At 32.6% G+C, this 19,790-nt stretch overlaps 3 protein-coding genes and 2 long non-coding RNA genes across 5 annotated transcripts; 2 read left to right on the forward strand and 3 right to left on the reverse strand.

Moving 5' to 3' along the window:
• Positions 1–1,576: 1,576 nt before the first annotated feature.
• Positions 1,577–4,660, forward strand: LOC108817744 (NAC domain-containing protein 86). Its single transcript, XM_057005735.1, is given in 10 exon segments — positions 1,577–1,955; positions 2,665–2,789; positions 2,791–2,949; positions 3,105–3,315; positions 3,318–3,439; positions 3,510–3,791; positions 3,921–3,986; positions 4,078–4,147; positions 4,350–4,502; positions 4,505–4,660. Coding segments are annotated over 10 exon segments (1,452 nt in total). The 5' UTR covers positions 1,577–1,798; the 3' UTR covers positions 4,612–4,660.
• A 343-nt stretch (positions 4,661–5,003) lies between these two features.
• On the forward strand, positions 5,004–10,806 carry LOC108846370 (DNA damage-binding protein 1b). The gene is made up of 21 exons (XM_057005315.1): positions 5,004–5,240; positions 5,438–5,505; positions 5,585–5,705; positions 5,797–5,848; positions 5,935–5,994; positions 6,080–6,171; positions 6,336–6,414; positions 6,489–6,604; positions 6,686–6,764; positions 6,945–7,139; positions 7,237–7,349; positions 7,436–7,550; positions 7,634–7,819; positions 7,917–8,150; positions 8,235–8,345; positions 8,428–8,694; positions 8,785–9,056; positions 9,138–9,459; positions 9,566–9,820; positions 9,934–10,504; positions 10,594–10,806. The coding sequence occupies exons 2-20, from the start codon at positions 5,457–5,459 to the stop codon at positions 10,501–10,503; spliced, it is 3,288 nt and encodes a 1,095-aa protein (XP_056861295.1). The 5' UTR covers positions 5,004–5,240; positions 5,438–5,456; the 3' UTR covers position 10,504; positions 10,594–10,806.
• A 611-nt stretch (positions 10,807–11,417) lies between these two features.
• Positions 11,418–13,159, reverse strand: LOC130509404 (histone acetyltransferase MCC1-like). Its single transcript, XM_057005316.1, has 5 exons — positions 12,733–13,159; positions 12,478–12,622; positions 12,168–12,267; positions 11,844–12,072; positions 11,418–11,757 (listed from the first exon to the last, which is right to left on the reverse strand). The coding sequence occupies exons 1-5, from the start codon at positions 12,888–12,890 to the stop codon at positions 11,562–11,564; spliced, it is 828 nt and encodes a 275-aa protein (XP_056861296.1). The 5' UTR covers positions 12,891–13,159; the 3' UTR covers positions 11,418–11,561.
• A 3,815-nt stretch (positions 13,160–16,974) lies between these two features.
• LOC130509662 (uncharacterized) lies at positions 16,975–17,504 on the reverse strand. The gene is made up of 4 exons (XR_008943666.1): positions 17,405–17,504; positions 17,288–17,322; positions 17,161–17,206; positions 16,975–17,076 (listed from the first exon to the last, which is right to left on the reverse strand). It is a non-coding gene; the product is annotated as an uncharacterized LOC130509662 (long non-coding RNA).
• A 208-nt stretch (positions 17,505–17,712) lies between these two features.
• On the reverse strand, positions 17,713–18,061 carry LOC130509810 (uncharacterized). Its single transcript, XR_008943741.1, has 3 exons — positions 18,042–18,061; positions 17,890–17,955; positions 17,713–17,791 (listed from the first exon to the last, which is right to left on the reverse strand). It is a non-coding gene; the product is annotated as an uncharacterized LOC130509810 (long non-coding RNA).
• Positions 18,062–19,790: the final 1,729 nt, after the last annotated feature.

Consider the following 19,790-nt stretch of genomic DNA (forward strand, 5'->3'; position numbering starts at 1 on the left):
ATAGCTTACATCATAAGAAAATAAGAATTGGTTCTAAACTATTTAAAATAATTATAATTGTATTTTCAATTAGAAATTTAGAAATATTTATATTATTTAAATTAATAAATCAATTAGAATTTTTGAAGTATTTATATTGACTAAATTAATAAATTGATGATTTAACCTGAAAACTAATAAAAATATGACAAATAATCAAAATTAGCTAAAACCATAGAGAATATGACAAATCAGCAAAATCACTTCATAAATAATAGTATAAATAGATATATTTGTCAATTATCATTTTATATTTCATAATATGCAGAAAAACATAAAATAAGTAATAAATAAAAAATAAGTATTAAATATAAAATATTTATTCACACAAGGCGCAGTTCTTAACCTAAATATGTATCTTTTTAATAATTTTAAATCTCAGGCCAAAACGAAAGAACGAAATGAGAATAAAATCCAAAATCAATATTTATATCAAGCAATAACCAAATGAAAAAACGTGACACAAAGCAGAAACTCGTTTAAAAGCAGAAACTCATTTAAAATTACCTGTGTTTTCATCTTTTTACAACATAGAGTCGACTCTACTTCGAAACGATATAAAGATAAATCAAAGCGAAGAAGAAGAAAAGGAACAGAGTTTGGAGAATAAAAGAGGTTGAAACAAATTAGAGTGCCAAACTCGAATTAAAACTAACTCGATGTATAAAATATGCAAATTTCAAAAGTTTGTGTATTTAATGGACAACAAAAATTAGTTCGTGTATTAAACGGAGATATAAAATATTTTGTGTATTTTATTAGCAAATGAAAATTATTTCGTGTATTTTATTAGCAATTAAAATTAGTTCATGTATTTTAAAAGATTTTATTTTAACAATTTAAACACATGTTTAATTAAATACTAACGTCGTCAACATTTCCGTTAAATATAGTTAATGCCATCTAAAACGATATGTAAAATCTGTGAATTTCAAAAGTATGTGTAGTTAATAGACAATGAAAAATAGTTCGTGTATTAAATAGGGATCCAAAATAGTTCGTATATTTTATTAACAAATGAAAATTAGTGTGTGTATTTTTAAGGAATTTTCCCTTTAATTTACTGGTATCCCAAAAGGGCCAAAATCATTAAACATTGACATTGGAAAACAAGTTAGAAGTGTATATAATTTATAATGAATAGTCTTTGTAAGTTTTCATTTGCAATTTACTTGTCAATTTGAAATTTAAACAATTATTTGACAAAAAAACTCAGTTTGTCTAATTATGTTATAATATCCATTGAACTAATAAATATACAGAAGCTTTTAGTTTCTTCCACTCTTATATCATCAAACTTAAGAGAACGATGGTGAAAATCAGAATATGTGTAAGAAAGAACAAAAAGAGAAGAGACAATTGGGTATTTTCTTTATAACTTTATCTTATTAGTTCCATATTTTATAACGAAGGTGACATACTCTCCCTTAATTATTCCCTTCTCGTTATTTTTATATGAATTTTTGTCTTTCTCCTCTTCATTTATAAACCTATACCGTTTGAGCCTCTACTCAACAACACAAAACATTTGTCATCTCTCCCTTTCTTGTTTCTCAGTCTTTTCTATTATTGTCTCATCATCAATTATATAGCCACTCAATCACACCTTTCAATTATTTATATACATACACTACTAAGATCGGTCTTGTTATTTTATCTCGTAACAAGACCGTTCGCCAAATCTTGTTGTTCGAGTATATTATACTCCGATATCAAATCGATCAAGAGGTCTCAGTATCATCGTCAACCGAGGATATTCATGCCCCCGGTCTCATTGCCTCCTGGTTTTAGGTTCCACCCAACGGGTGAAGAACTAATCACATACTATCTCAAAAGAAAGATCAACGGTCGAGAGATTGAGCTAGAGATTATCCCTGAAATAGACCTCTACAAGTGTGAACCATGGGACTTGCCCGGTAATAATTATACGTACATTAAATGAGTAACCACCTATCAATCTAGCAATAGATAATCTGGTTCGTGATCCCTTTATGACGTTAGAGCTCAAAAGGGTTTGAACGTAGGTTCAAGACATAAGACTGAAGAAAAGAATATCACATGGCCAAGAAGACCATAATATACGTTAACTTGACCACACTTAATACATCTATATATACCTCCATTTCGTTTCATATCCGCTTTTAAACCTCTTCAAATTTATTTTCCTTCGAATAAAAGAAGTTACAAAACTACTTCACAATTTAATACATCTAAATTAAACATCGATTCAGTAATTATATTACATTTTTAAGATCAGTTTTGGATTGGGACTATCGTTTTCATTTATAGAAAAACCAATGAAGTTTAGATGAAAATTAAGTAATAAATATTAACAACGATCATAGTAGTATTCATTAGAGCAGACGCAATCGACTTTTTATAATCTCGTTTTGGTCAAAAAGTTTCATCGACCACCACTCCTTTTGTGTTATAGTTTGTCTCTTTTCGTACTTTAGGGGTATTAGCTTTGGAAACAGTAAGTAATTATCAAACATAATATTTCGTACGGGAAAGATAGAGATAATTGATCATAAGAAACTAATTGGCTAGCTTATCTGAAAAACTAAGCTCTATATACTATATAATAAGTGTCGTCAGAAATTAACTAATTATAAAAATTGGCAGGGAAATCATTGCTTCCTAACAAAGATCAAGAATGGTACTTCTTCAGTCCACGAGACAGAAAGTACCCCAATGGTTCAAGAACAAACCGGGCAACAAAAGGAGGTTACTGGAAAGCAACGGGCAAATTAAGACCGGAGGGTGAGTTTGAGAGATCGAGCCATAGGAACCAAGAAAACATTAGTCTATTACCGTGGACGCGCACCAGACGGTATTGGAACTGGTTGGGTCATGCATGAATATCGCCTCGATGAAACTGAATGCGAGCCTACTGCGTTCGGCATGCAGGTTGACTAACCAAACTGATCAATTATCTTAGCTATTCTTTTCCAAAAAAAGGGAAGAAAAAATTATCTAGCTATTCTAAACTATAGATTTACATAGTCTATTATTTCCCTGCATATATTAAGACAAAACCGTTTGAATGTTATAATTAATTTCAGGATGCATATGCACTATGCCGTGTTTTTAAGAAAATAATTATTGAAGCTAAACCAAGATTAGATCAACATCAGCATCAGCATTACGTAAACACGAGGTCAAATATAAGTGGTAACTCAAGTGTTGACGTTTGTTCGGATCTTGAAATAAGTTCAAGTACACATGTAACACATCAAGTTCTACCTAATTATAACAACGCTACCGAGACCCAACAAGGTTTGGAAACACAAACGCAATCGGTGATCGTGATGACTGGTCAGAATACATGTCACAAGGCATGCCTACTGGCTTTTCAAGTTACGTATCTCCTTATGGATCATACCTCACTCAACCAAAGGTAACCTTCTATAGTTATAGAACTTAATACTGAATCATCAAATATGTATCTAAATCTGTAATATGTATAGGCAAATACAGAAATTGAGTGTGGGATGTTGCAGCGTCAGATGTCATTGCCACCGTTGCGAGTAGAAAACTCGCGGGTTCAAACCAGCGATTTCTCCAATGGAATGAATCAAAATAGCGGTGAGTGCGGTTTCGAAGACTTTACTTTCGCTGCAAGTAACCTTAACCAGCTCTATAACAACGACGTTGATGATAATATAATTCACTTTGGAAGTCTCGATGAACAATTTCTCAATGCTGGAAACACAACGTGGATGAGAATGTCCAACGAGAATCTGAAACAGGTGATTAACAAGCTATATATAATATCATATCTCATTAGTGTGAATTCGTCCTTTATATATTCTAGGCTCTAAAGTCTAGACCCAATTGCATAAATTGTCTCTAACATATGAATTGATCTTAATCAACAGAGTTTGATAGAAGAGGAAGAGATTTTGCCAAGTTTCGAGGATAATGATCAAGATCTTGAATTTTTTTGGTGGGTATGATATAAAAATATCCAATTACATAGATAACTGAGATATAAAATGTTGAGTGAACGAGTATTTAATTTGTTATACTATAACAGGCGGGTCTCGGACCAATACAATCAACAACAACATAGAGGTCGATGATTTTTTTCTCATCCGAAAACCAAGTAGGACACCAATAGCTTTATTTATACATATTTGAGGTTTTTCTTCAAATTCTAAACTATAATTTCAAAAATATATCTAAAGAATTGAAATTTCAAACCAAATTTATGTATTTGTTTTCTAAAATGTCTTAATATCTTTTTATTTTTAGATTTGGGTCTTGTACGACCGCTTCAGTAACACATGCTATTAGACGATTTTGAGAACACACAGACAAGACAATGAACGAAGAAGACATACGAGTAGAGCATAAAATGCTCATTTGTACGCGTCAAACAACGGAAGTTATGTACTACCAAGTCGTACCGTCGCAGAATTTGAAAATTCAAATAAATCGGGTTCAAGGATTTGAAGAGAGAACAATGATTCTTGGTTGAAGAAGGCGGAAAATGGTGCCAAGATGAAACTGAAACAGATTAGTTTAGTTTCAAAACGTTATTACAAAGGTCTCAGAATTATTTTCTGATTTATTTATAGTTTTATACTCAAAACTATTGTGGCAAACACGTTTTGGAAAAGGGAGGAGACGATATACATTTATACTATTGTAAACTATATTCAAATTCACTGTGACATATAATATTGGGGGGGGGGGGGGGGGATGCATAATTATATTGTTAATTTGAAATTCTTGGTCGATAAACAGGTTCAATATACATATATTAATATCATACTAGACAAATCATAATCTATTTTGTTTTATTTTGGGGTTTTTACAGAAGGCCCACAAAATATGAGGCCCAAATAGCAATTTTGCAACAAAAAAGAAAAGAAAAACGAGTCACGTGTGAATAGCACGCGAGTTTTGTAGGGTTTTATTTTTTATGGGTCCTCTCCTCATCATCTGATTGGCACCTAAGTCCATAAAATATCTTTTGAGCTAAAAGACATCCAAGTCCATCTAAGAGAGAAACTAGGGTTTAGGGAGGGGTTATGAAATCGTATGATTCTCCACCTTGATCTCCTTCTTTCGCCTTGCTAATCTTTCAAGGGAGACCTCGATTTTGGTTCCGGCACGTCTAGGACAGAAATTTCCGTACAAACATTTCCACCGCCTTAAGACATCGCCCGTTCAATCTCTTCGTCTGGTACAAGGTTAGGTTTCACAAATATTTGTCCAATGCCCATTTCAACTTGAATCCTTGTCTAATTGCTTCCGGAAACAGAGACACAGAAACATTGGCATTTAATTTTAAATTAGAGATACTTAATGTTTCATATCTCTTAGCTTGGTTCATTGAGTTTTCTTTCGACATCACGTTTTCTTTAATACTTAAATATCATCTTTTTAGGCTGCTTTTGTCCACGGCGATGGATCCCATGGAATTTTTTCGTCCCAACTCTTATTCTAAAGCAGCAGGTACTTTGTAACTTCTATTTACTGAATGAAATTCAAAGTCAATTGTAAAACCTTTATGTTTTTTCTCTTTTTTTTCCAGCTGGACCAAGAGTGCAAACTGCTTATGGGAATTATATAACTACCATTCGGCAACCAACCGCCGTGACTCACTCATGCTGTGGCAATTTCACGAGTAGAAAGAACTTGAATCTTCTCATCTGGTATTTTGATAAAATTGGAAAGACAATATTATCTTTAATACTAGTTCTGTTCATTATGGTTCCATAACTACTTTTTCCATTCACCTTTCAGCAAAGGCTCTGTAGTATCGATATATGTCATGGCCAATAGTGGATCCTTAGAGGTATTACTTTATATGTCTTCTTTGCAGTATTTGTTATTTCTGGAGATTACTTTCTTCATTTGATTCAATATTTTAATCAAATACAGCATCTAGTGGATTTTCCCATGTTTGCAAGAGTCGTTTTCATGGAGATTTCCCCTGTGGTCGTGAGTACATTTAAATTTTATTGTATCTTATTATTCTTGTTTCGGGTTGACAACTATAATTTGATGATTTATAATCTTTCTGCAGGGATCAGCTGAAAACTTCCTTTTCATTGCCAGTGAAAGAGGCGTGCTTTGTACGTTTGGTTGGGATGTTGTGGCGTCTAATGTCGTTTCACGGTATGTTACCTAGAGTCAAGTTAGAAACCCACCATAAACTCTCCTTTTTTTCGTTTCCATTAAACATAGTCCACAAATGTCTTTTCTCCTTTCTCTGAGACGTTGACGTGCTTCCAGCTTCTTTAACAGTTCTAACTAATAAGACTCATTGTTTTATCCTGCAGACACACAATGAAATTCCAACCAACAGTACTAACTCATGGACTAGGGAATGAAGCCTATGATTACATTGATTACGTAAAGGTATGTTGAATATTTATCTCTTTATCTAATAATAATGACTTGTATGTTTTATATTTTGACTTTTTGTGTCTTAGGGTGGTACAATCTCTCCGGATGGACAAGTTGTTGTCCTCCTATATTGTTGTAAAAACATTTTGAGGATTGTTGATATCGACGAATCAGGACAAGGCGAAACAAGATTTAGGAAGATGTAAAGATTTAATTCTTTATCTTCACCCCTTTTGTATTACATTGGTGCACAGTAAAATATTATTATTTTTTTGTTTCTCAGATTCTCAACGAGTAAAAAAATTCTTGACGTCAAGTTTCTCAACAGCGACAATAAACGCGATGTTGCACTCCTTTACATGGTAAGTTAATTCTTTCTCTTGAACCCCAAAATTAAACACCTCCACTCACAACACACTCTCAAATCAGTTTCACCCTCTTACATTATTCATTCCTTCTATTTTTATGATCAAATATTTCTTGTACGTACCTTTTTGATCTGATTTGTTTTCAACTGATCACTAATCTATGCATTATTGTAGGTTGGTGTTAATTTTCGAAGTGGGATATACACGATTGGAGCTGCTAATCTCCATGTGAAAAGCTTCTATCGGCATGATAATACTACCATCGAGCCTACACTTCTCGTGCCAAGTCTTGACAGTTTTCTCATTATTGGAAGGGAAGGTGTGATCTATGCAAATAGTAACGTTGCCAAAACCATATTCATTGGAAAAGTAAGTTCATTCTTACACTTTTATCAACTTTTGTTTAACTCTTGGTATCTTATTTGTCTTTTAAAGTTTATGTTGAATTTCATTTTTGGATTTTCAGATTGATGTAGAAGCCTATGGAAGAGTGGATGAGAATCCCGAAAGGTGTATCTATCTTCTTAGTGGGCAGGATGGACACCTTTTTTTGCTTGACGTGAATATCAAGAAAAAGATGTGAGTTCATTTAATGTAGTTTGCTGTTTCTAACATAACTTTAATGGACATTTTAGCATAACTTCTTCTTTTAATCTGTGTCCTAGGCTACCAAGACTTGCACTTACGTCATTGGGTAAAACCCAAACCTCACAAGCTTCTTCTATTACACTTCTCAGCAATGACATCGTTTTTCTCGGCTTTCGTTATGCTGAGTCGCAGGTGTGTAATGTTTGTTTGCAAATAAGTTAGCTATAAAGTCCATATTTATGAAGTCTCTATCTCTTTTGTTTTTACACCTGCAGCTTGTGAAGATGCATAAGCATACCCCAGGTCTAGAAGTGCTGAAGATGTTTGCTAATTCTGGTCCAGTCATCGATTTTTCAATAAGCAACAAGCCTGTTGGATTCCGGAAGCTCGTCATGTGTTCTGGTACGCATGAGGACAGTAGTGTTGAGGTTGTTAGTACTGGGGTGGGAATTAACCTAAAGGTATTACATCAAAGTCGTTCATTTCTTCCTTCTGTATTTAAAATTATGTAACTCATCGTATGTCTCAGCTAATAAATCTTTTTTTTTCCTGTTGCAGTTGGCTGTTGATATTTTAGACGTCAGAAGAATATGGTCTCTGAAATATTTACACTCTGATATGCATCATACATTCCTCATACTTCAGATTTTAGGTGCAAAGACTCGAGTGCTTACCGTTAGTGGTAATGGAGGTTTCATAAATTATAACATGGCTGGCTTTGCATATGATAAATGCACGGTATGTTGCCATGAAGCTGGGGACGATCATCGTGGTGACAATCTATTTATTCAGGTATATTTTTCTATGCTCATTCAAAAGAGAAACTTATATGCTTGTATGTTCTTGTTTTGAATTTATGGTTTCGTGTCAAATCAGGTTACTGATGAATCAGTTCGACTGATTAGTTCTAAGGATGGATCTTTGAGGACCGAGTGGTTTCCTGAGCCTAGGTCTCAAATCTTATTTGCATCAGCAACTACCAAGCAGGTATAGTTACATTTATTTGTGGACTAAGTCAATTCTTTTTTTACCCATTTAGTTGAGTTACTTATATTGTTTTACATCTTAGGTTATTCTCTCAACTAGCGACCAGCGGCTAATCTATCTTCGAGTTGGTTATAATTCACTGGTGGAAGAGAAGCATCTAGCTGGGTATGACGTGTCATGTCTGGATATCAGTCCCCTAGGTGATAATGCTTCTAGTAGTAAGCTGGCTGTTGTAGGGCTTTGGAGAAAGCGTGCAGTTTTGCTCTTATCACTTCCAGAGCTAGAAGTTCTCGTAACTGAGCATTTTGAATCAATACCAAAGTGTTTGCTTCTATGTGATTTTGAAGGGGTATGATTTTGCCTAATCATTTCTCATCTGCCTTTAAATCAGTCTTCTTATTAATTGATATAGTCTCTTGATATTTTTTTTCTCTCACAGGTGTCATATTTGTTATGTGCTCTAGTAGATGGAACTCTTTCCACTTTCAAGTTGGTTAAAAGGCAACTGCAAGAAAAGGTCACCAAGAAATTGAAGTGTTTCCCTGCAACACTGCGTAGCTTTTTATCGGGTGGGTTGCCGCATGTGCTTTTAGCAACTGAAGTAGCACCAGTTTTGATTTTCATCAAGGACCAACAACTGCAGTGCACCATGCTGAATGTGACAGATGTTCCAGACGTGTGTCCTTTCCACCGTCCTGATCTCTTAGAGGGGTAAGCTAATACTTTCTAAGGTTTCTTATCTTTCTCAATCAATATTTTAAATATCTAACTGCAATTCTCTAAATTGGGCAGGCTAGCAATTGTTAAGGAAAATGGAGTTGTGATTTGCTCAATGGGAGATGTCGAGAGGAATGCAAAAATCCCAATGACAAGCTATGGTAGACGTATATGCCATCAAGATCAAACGGAATCAAATGTTGTTCTTGTCGAGGAGAAGAAGCAACCAGGAGCAGAGTTTGCAAGACATTTAGTGCAACTCCTTGACAAAGCACTCAACACGCTATCATCCTTCAGACTCAATGAGGGAGAGCTTGGAGTCTCAGTAATTAGTTGTTCATTTGCTGGCCAAGACGAACGTGCATACTATTGTGTTGGCACATCTCGGCCGCCAGAGGTAAATATAATAATGTTGTTTATTTTTTCTGATCTTAATACTGGTTTCTGTTTTTTTTTTTCTGAAGTCAATTTCTTTGTTTCTTTTCTTCTTGTTTTGTATACAGGGGAGGATTTTAGTTTTCAGAGTTAGAGGTGGAGAGTTGCGTCTCGTTTCTCAAACTATAACCAATGGAGGTGTCACGTACCTCAAGGCCTTGCATGGTGGACTTTTGGGCATGGTAGGTGGTCTTCATTGTCGCTATTTTGAGTGGCGGTTAAATGGTGATCGTTACAGTCTGTATGAGAATCCCAATCTTGCTGGAATTGAAGCTGGTGGTATAGAAGAAAGAGTTGCCTTGATTTCCTCAAGTTCCCAACGGGTAAAGCAACCAATACTTTATTGATAAAAACCAATTTAGGGGATTTCATGTTTCTGTTTTGATGGTTGCATGGGCTCATTCTTTTGAATGTTTCTGTTTGTTTGATGGTTCAGTATGAGCTGCGTGATATTAACAGTCACACCGAGCCACGCTTCAGGACTAGGTTCACCGCCATACATAAGCTACAAAATGACGCTACTTTCTGTTCTGATGAGCTGTATAACATATATTCAAGTGCCGGATTTGGGGAGAATGGGATCCCAGACAAGGCACGGCAATGGTACTGTGGAGAGTTTATTACGCAGATGAAGGCGGGGACTCTAGCAAGAATGTCAGATGAAGATTGTGCACAAGCACCATGTGTTGTTTTTTCAACTGCGAGTGGCCTAATTGGAGGAATAGTGTCACTTCCTCCCAAAATCTACAAGCTGTTGGGTAAGATTCAGACTTCGATGAGGAAATGTACAATGGGAAAAGGGTGCCCAGATTTGAAGTATCCGCACATATCTGGTGGATTATCAGCCTTGAGCACTAGCACGAGAGAGGAATTCATTGATGGAAACCTGATTGAGTGTTTTCCCACTCTATCTTTGGAGGATCAGATGGCTGTAGGCAGGGATACGGATCTCAGTGTTGACGAGCTCGAGCACATTGCTGGATATGTCACCTATTTCCGTTGTTGAGGTTACATTCTATCTTCTCAAAAAAAAGTTCTCCTACATGTTGTATATGGTCTGATTCTGCAACTTGGTCATCTGCCATACTTTTTGCAGGTCTCGAGAGCTTTCTCTCTGTTACTTTTGAGCTAAGCTGCTGCTCTGCTGTCTCTTTATGTCTGTCGTTATCATGAGTGAACCTTTTGAGATGTTTTGACGCTTTCTTTTGTAAACAATGACGTTGCGTTCTTCGGTTCTATTGAACAATCTACACGAATTAGTGCTGAATGCACCAAAACGTTATCGAGCTAAAGAAGCATTTCTCTTATATCTCGTAGTCTCTAACAATCAGTCCAAATTTCTCAGAAGTGTTATTTTAATTAAAAGATCGAATAAACATTTCCATCAAGTAAACATAAAAGGTATCTATGAGAAATGTTGAAACGTTATCTGCAACAATTCAAGACCAAATGCCATAAGATCTGAAAGGTACAATAATTAATTTAATTTTTAACTAAATCTTCTACAAAAGTACCTTAACTTTGTTAGCGCCAAATACTTTATTGTCTCGTGATCCAAAAACTAGTATCCATATGCATTAGAAAAAGAGGTGCGAATATGAACTAACTCAATGAAATAATAATATCAGTCCGCCAGCTACAACAAACAACCATTTCCATACTATCAACTTAGCAACACTCAAATCAGTTTTAAATCATGGATTGCGACAGAGGACAAACATGTAATGTAAACGATTGACAGAAGATAAACGTGTGCCAATGTAAAAGCCAAAGGCCATATATTTATAGTTCGGTTCAATTTCTCCGAACCATCTCAAATAGCTTTTGATTATCACAACAACAAAACCAAACCGACATCACAAATTTACAATTTCTAAGAACCATCTCAAATAAGCTTATTGGGCCCGTTACAGTTATGCCTAATAATAAACATGATCGTATCACCTCATTTCTCCAAAAGATTAAGTTTTTTCGACTACATCATTCACAATATTTACATTTTTATTACATTAAATTATTAAGGATCATATGAAGACATGGACAATGAATTAAGTTTAAAAAACACTAAACGTAATCGTACCCTGATGATACTCTTTCGGATGATGCAAGGTTTCTTTTGGTCTGAGTTGGCAATAGACACCGCGTGTTGTCTTTGCATTTAACACCTTTCAAGCCTTTCTCTTCCTGCTTCATTGTCAGCTTTGATGCCACTACTTTGATCCCGCTCCTCACATAGTTCAGAACCAACACCACAAGATCTCTGCAATACAAACGCAGCCACGATTAAACCATATCCCTCGGTATATGAATTAAAAAAAAAAAACTCAAAAGTGTTGTGTAACTTACAAGGGTGAGCAAGGAGAGCGAGAACCGTTGACAAAGTAGACGAACAAGTAAGAATCGAAATGCTGGCCGTTGATTAGGTAGAATCCGTGTAGCCTCCGTACACATCTGAAAGACATTCTTTTGTACAATCTGATTGCGGGGTTGTTGTGTGCAATCACATGAAGGTAAACACCACGGCACACGGGGATACTAGAAGCGTATTTGATGACTTCCTTAATTAGTGACTTAGCTGCAAAGTTCAAACAGTTGCAGAGCTTAATATTTAACAGAATGAAGGGAGATAATCAATAAACATCCATATCATTTGGGGTCATTAAACAATACCTACTCCGAGTTTTCTGTAGGTTTCTACAACTCCGAGTGTTAGGATATACACCAAAGTCTCCTCTCCCTTGGACGAGTCATATCTTATTAGATCTGATATCTACGCAAGACATAGAAAACTCTCAGCATATATACGCAAAGGATATCTATTGACTTGTTACATTAAGAACACACCTTCTATCAGAACTTAAAACGTTCACCAATTACAAAAAAAAAGCTTTCTAATCAATTATTTCAGACATTCAGAATCTACACTTAAACAAGACAATACAGAAGCTAAAACTTAAGCCAAAAGAAGAAAGAAACTGACTTCACTTTCTGTGGCAAGCACGAACTTAGCAGTAACAAATCCAATAAGCTCCTCAGAGTAACCATCAGGACGGCTCCGATCAACAGCAGCCCACGAAACGATATCACCTCCATTCACAACATTCTGAAAAAACTCAGACTCATACCTGAACAAAGAAAAAAAAGACAAAATCAAATTTCCCAAAACAAAAAAAAAACATAATTATTTTTTTGCGCAACATAATTAAAGAAAAGGAAGGAACTTTTTTAGTTTAACCTGATTGGGAACAAGTCGCGATGGATCTGCTCAAGACGTTCTAAATCAGAAGGGTTTATCGGCCTGAAACAAATACTCGGACGACGACGACGAAGAGGAGGCGTTTCGGGTTCCTCCATCGATGAATTCTCCACGACCCCACGAGCGAATCGCGACATTTATCGCAGTAATCTAAATCTTGAATCGGTAGATTAATCTCTCTAGCGCTTTGTGATCATCATCTGAACCCTAAAAACAAGAGAAAATTCACGAGATTGAATCGTAATCCGGGTGGGGGATACAGGGGGTTTCGTAATCCGCAGATTGAGTTCGATGAATCGAAAGAGACGACTTTTGGGAAGAAGAAGAAGAAGAAGAGAAAGAGTCTTGTCTTGGGATCACCTCACGTGCCTTCCGACAAACAGGCACGTGTGCATCTTTGTCTACTTACAACGTTAATAATGTTGCCTTAAAATACATCCTTATTTTATTCTTATTGTTACTAGATGCGATGTCCGCGCTACGCGTGGAAAATGTTTGATGTTTAATGGTTTATGATGAAAAAATGGTGAAAATATAATTTTTGGTCAGTTTAACTAATTTTTCATAGATAAGTCAAAAAGAAAACTAATTTTACATGGAATTTTTTTTTGTATCCATAACTAATTATATATTATTTAAAATTTATTTAAAGTTTTTCTTTGATTTTTGAACAATATATTTTATGTTATTAGAATACTTAACAAATTATTAAGTTTAATAACATTTTGGCAAAATACACAACCAAAATCAGTCGGGTAAAGTACACACATAAATATAGATACACACTTTTTAATTTTTTTTTTGACGGCACACTTTTTAGTTAGAAAAACATACCAATGTGAACAATACATTTTATTTAATAAATTATATTGTATGTTTTCCTTAAGCTGGATTAATCTTTGTGAATACTAATACAAACGTGACGCCTATATACTCCGAAAACTATGGTTTTATTTTCTCAATAATCGTAAACACAACTTTCATTTATCATACCAAAGCCAGTGACCACTTCCCTCTAATTCATTCGCTTCATTCCCTCTATATATTGACTTAACGCTCCTTCTTTATCCGTCATTTCATCATATTTTTACTACAAATTTACAGAAGCAAAAAGCCCAAAAAGAAATTTTCCATTTCATGTTATTTGGTGGAACTCTATTTAAAAGACTTATGAACTGTGTCTTTTTAAAAAAACTAAAATCGTAAAGGTTTGTGCAAATAAACAATACATAAACAACTACTAATATATTATTGAGCAATAATCTTCATGGACTATGAAGCATATATTTGTTTTATATTTTTTTGTTGAACTATGAAGAATATAATTTTAATATTCATATCAGCATCAAAAGTATGGTTCAAATAAAATATTATAACCTTACTCTGTTCACAATACTTACAGAATATACTTATTCTACCATTAAAACAATTTTGATATTTTTTTTTAATTCTTAATTTATTCTTAATCATATGTAACAATAATTTTAAATATTTTATAACGGTTTTCACTATTTATTCTATTATTGTTTTGTAAATTATATATGACAGTGATTAATTTTCTAAAACAATACTGATTAACTTTTAGAAAACATTTTTTTAACATTGACCTCATAAAACATATTTACCACAAACATAATGATAACCATCTTATATTAACGAATAATTAAAGTAGTTAGAGTAAATATTTAATATAAATTCTTATTGTTTAAAAATATACATATTAGTTAAATTTTATACATGTTATTGTATTTGAAGACTAAATAAACCATGTTATCTGAAAAATTAGTTATGATTTTTTCAAATAAATATACTTTTTATTTTTTAAATATGATTTTTTCTTTCATGTTAAAAGGTTTAAATATTATCTTTTTCTTTTTTTATTATAGTTTTATTTAATAAGAATACTTTTTAGTTATATATTTGTCTAAATTGAAATTAACATCAACTTTTATTATGATCTTTCATAGTTTCTTTTTTAGCTGTGATGTAACTACTTACTCCATTCGTTTAGGTTTACACACATAGATTAAGAAAACATTTTGTTTTGCACATTTTCAAAATAAAAACATCATTACCCATATACCTATTTATATTTCAACCAATAGAAAATAAGTAGAAAATCTTCTTAATAAAAAATTGGCATTGAAATTATAAAATAACATTTATTTTAAAATAAAAATTTTCTTCTACAACAATAATTAATCTGAAATAGAGAGAGCATTAGATTTGGTATTGAACTATGAACATGAGTTGTCTAATATTTCCACACATTGAACCAATTTTAACTGCTCGTAGCATCGTGTTTGCATTATTATAATATAACAATGCAAGATTGATGTTAGTTCTTAATAATAATATGTTGTAAACGATCAATATCCCCCATGTGATCAGGTCCATGTGTCAATATCAATATCACCCATATGATAATATATATGATAATAATATATATTATCATTTTCAAATAATTTTTTTATAAGTTATTAAATGAAATATTAAATATTATATTTTGTAACTATAAGATCATAGACGCGTGAAAGTGGCGTTAGCAAGTTTTTATTTTCAAATTTTTTTTTTGTAAGTTTGGGTTATCGATGCTATTTGATGAAATTTAAGTAATACTAAATTCATTTTTGTTATATAATATAAAATACTCAAGATTTAATAAATTTTTAAAAATGTAGATTAATATTTTATTTAGTGAAGTAAGAACATAAAATGTTGAGAAAAAAAGACATAATAATGTGGTCTTTTATTTAATTAATTTTGCTAAAATGTGTAGTACTCCAGGCTTTCTGACTATTTTTTGTAAATTAAATACTAATTTAAATACTACATATTTATTATAAATGCATAATTACCTTTATATTATTTATAAAATTTACAATAGAACTTTTTAAAATATTATGTAGATTGTTTGTTGTATAAATTAAAATCTAAATTACTCAGTGGAAAGAGGTTAAATTAAAATCTAAAACACATAAATAGTTTATAGAGTTGTGTAGTTTTTGGATTGCTTATAGGCTTTTTGACTATCTTTTCTTTTTTTTTTTACTATCTTTTCATATATTGAGCATTGTTCATATAACAATACTCTCCAGTTCTTTTTCAAAAAAAAAAAAAAACAATACTCTCCAGTTGTCTTAAAAAAAAGAAACAATAGTCTACAGTTCCTCCAACTTTTAAAATTTTATAATCTTCCTCCTTCGCATTTTCACCCTTCGTTTTCAACCTATATCCCTCACAACCTTGACACTTACATATTTTGATCTCCTACAAAAGATAAATATTTACACACGTATCTCAATATTTAATTTTTACAATTCTCAATAAAAAATACAAATCCCACGAATGTACCTCTTGATACATTAATACAAAATCTTGATATTTTGTTTGCACGGCCACTCATACTCATAGATTATTATTCATCGAACGTCCTCCGTTACTTCCTTTTATTCTTCTTCTTCTTCCTCTGCTCTGTTTCTACTTCTTCTCTTTATCTTCTTTTTCCAAGACCTAACCTCCATTTTCTCTCAGACTCTTAGTGGAAGTTCTACCTCACCAAAAAAGTTCTCAAACTCCTCAGTCTCTTTGAAATCTTTTTCCAAAAAAAAACTTCTCAGTCTATTTTCTTTTCCACCGCTCTTCCTCTTTATCCATGGATTTTTTACTCTTACAAAAACTCATCAACGATCTGTTTTTCCACATAACGACCAAACCAACTCGAACCAAAGAGTTCACGTGGATGTGGTGACCATGTCATGGAACCAGAGGTAGCGGTGGCCGAATGAAGCATGGTGTTGGAAAGTGAGGGAGAAAAGGGTGTATGAGTAAAACTTGACAGCTGCTCCTTCCACCAAACATGATATTTCAGCAGCCCATCCTATGAACTTGAAAGCGATGGTAGACTCAATAGCCGAGAAGCCACTACCGATGTCGTCAAGTTGAATACGCAGTGCAACTTGTTCTTTTATTTATTCTCCTTCCCCTCTTATTCTTCCATCTCCTCTTAGCTCATCATCTTTTATTTATTCTCTCTCACTGCACTCCATGATTAAAGTAGCCTAGTCAGAAGTCAGTTCAATAGGAAAGCTTAAAACAAAAATGATATCAGGTCAGTTTGGATGCCATTAAGAGATTTTCCAGAATTTTTTAAATAATAATACATGTTTTGTTTGCTAAAAGAAAACATTTATGTTAAACACATTCATGGAATCATTAGAGAAAACATGGATTCATATTCTCACCTGAAGGACAGAGATAGAGGACATGATTCAACAGGTGCGTGGTCGCGGCTTTCATCAGGAGAGAGCAGAGACCAGAAAACTGTAAATGTTCAAAAAGGAAAAGCAATTCAATAAAGAGAAACATAACCAACACATATGCTTTAGGTTTAATCATAACACTCACCTGATGGTTCACGATCATTGTTAACCATAGGGCAAAAGAGAAAGTTCTGCAAACAAAAAGAGTATTGGATTCATTACAACAACTCAATGAGAAGCTCATTACAACGTCATGGCGTCTAAAAGATTACCTCACTCATATCCTGAGATGCATTGCAGACCATTTCTGCCAAAAAAAAAAGTTGCAATGTCAATGTGTGTAATCATATGACCATGCATCCTGCTCTACACAAGGAGAGGATACTTACCTAGTTTAGGAGCGCTTGGTTTTACAGCCAAAGTCAAGCCAAGAAAATATTCATCTTGTTTTGTGTTAAAATCCCAGAGGTTTAGCTCAAGATAAGGCATATCCGCTGCTGAACAAAAAAAAATAAGTTGAATTTAATCTAAGGTTATAAAAGGATAAACAAATAAAAAAATCTCACCAATGGTGTTAAGCCTCAACTCAAAGGTCATGTAGAGGATACGAAGCCTGCATAGCCATCTATTGGGGTCTTATATTTATCAATACAGAGAGAGTATGTGTGAAACAGATTAAAAAAAAGTAAGAGGATGAGTCAAATTACATTGAAAAAGGAATGGTTTAGCGCCTGATCAGCAGTTGGTCGTTTCAATGGATCCCATGAGCAAAGTCTCTGTTGAGTCAAAAAGATATAACATCAGATCGATCATATAAGAAACCAAGATACTTTTTTATTGACAGGAAAAAAAAGAGTAAAACACAAGGACTCACAGTGATCAAATCAATAGCTTCAGGAGAAGCATTGGGGAGTAGATCAGCAATCCTTGTCTGTGGAAACTGTTCACAAATAAATTCAAAGAACAAATTAAATACAAATATTCTCTTAAAAAAGAACCTTATATCTTTTCACTAAGATTTGTTACCTCTGTGTGACTAATACTCATGATCTTTATGAAATGGAAAGCAAAACTTAACACACCTGTGAAAGAAGAACATGGGTATGGATGGAAGTAAAGAAAGGTATTGATTGATGAGAGTCATATGATTTTCTAGGCTGTTCGATCGGAGAAGACGAACTGTTTGAGAAACGTCGCTTTAATTGCGTCGCAACTTTTATTAGATCATCTTACAAAACTTAAACCATCAAGCCCAAGCAAAAATATTTTTAAGCCCATACGTAAATGGAGAAGCCCAGACGGAAATAACTACATCGACCAGTATGACGTGGACAATTAAAAGCTTCTAATTGGTCGATTTTTTTTGAGGAGGTGGACACTCTAAGGGAGCTTCATATTCTCCTTTTAGTAGTGTTATAGATAATTATTTATTCTTATCGTCTAGATTTCTTATTACTTTACTAATATATAATAATTCGCTTTATGCATTTTATTTTTAGAGAAAAAGACAAAAATAGCACAAAATCAAGTTTTTGTCACAAAAATAGCATCACAAGGAAGAAAATGACCAAAAGAAGTTTTATTGAAAGGTAAATATGCATTTATAACCTTTGGGTTAATTAATCTAAGACTTAGGGTTTAGAGTTAAGGGATGAAGTTTTAGGAATGTATTCAAATTTATAAAAATAAAAAATAAAAATGAAAATTTTCATAACAAAAAGGTGCTATTTTGGTTATTTTATTTTTTGAGTGCTATTTTTGTGATAAAACCTTAAAAAGTGCTATTTCAGAGATTTGTCCTTATTTTTATTACCTATTTATATATAATGATTTTTGTACTTTTTTTTATTAATGTTATTACATTTTTCGAGTTTATCCACACGGGTGTTTGGCATAATTTACAAAAATAACATATATTTTTTAAATTTTTTCTTCATAATAAAATTTAAATAATACTAATTTATATTACTAGTTACAAAATTAATTAATGCATTATTTAATAAAAATATTTTAAAATTAATAAGATTTTGTTAGAGTTTTTTCAATAAATTTTTGCTATAACAAAAACTAAAATTAAAATTTCTTGTTAAAATTAATTTATTGTTAATATCTATTATTGATTATTATGTAATTAATGAAAGATACAAAGTATGTTTTTTGTATGATGAATAAAAATTGCACTTCTCTTTTAGTAGATAAGATATAGACTATGAATATAAATTTATAAAAATAGCACATACTTTTTTATATATATTTTTAAAAAATTAATATTAGTATAATATTACTAATTACAAAATTAATTAATGAATTATCTAGTAAAAATATTTTAAAACATCAATAAGATTTTGTTAGATTTTTTTCAACATATTTTATTAAAAACTAAAAAAAATAAAAATTTGTTGCTAAAATTAGTTCATTATTAATATCTTTATCGATTATTATGTAATTATGAAATGGATCTAGTATAAATTTATTATGATAGATAAAAGAAAATTTATCTTTTAATAGAGTAGATATCTATTAATCTTATCTTAGTTTATATCTGGCATGAATAAGATTTAAATCAATAGAATTAACACGTAGAAGAAAAAATTAACATGTTGATCTCAAAAATATAAAACAGACGTGAACAAAATAATATGTGAATAATCATATTATTAATGCTACATATAAAAATTCAGTCATATAGCTTTACATTGTACATTTCTAATATATGATTCTATTTTCAGAAGAAAGAAGTCTAGTCATATATTTATGGGTCTCTATATGATTAAA

This window comes from Raphanus sativus, chromosome 3 (genome assembly GCF_000801105.2).
Source record: "Raphanus sativus cultivar WK10039 chromosome 3, ASM80110v3, whole genome shotgun sequence".
In the NCBI taxonomy this organism is placed as follows: Eukaryota; Viridiplantae; Streptophyta; class Magnoliopsida; order Brassicales; family Brassicaceae; genus Raphanus; species Raphanus sativus.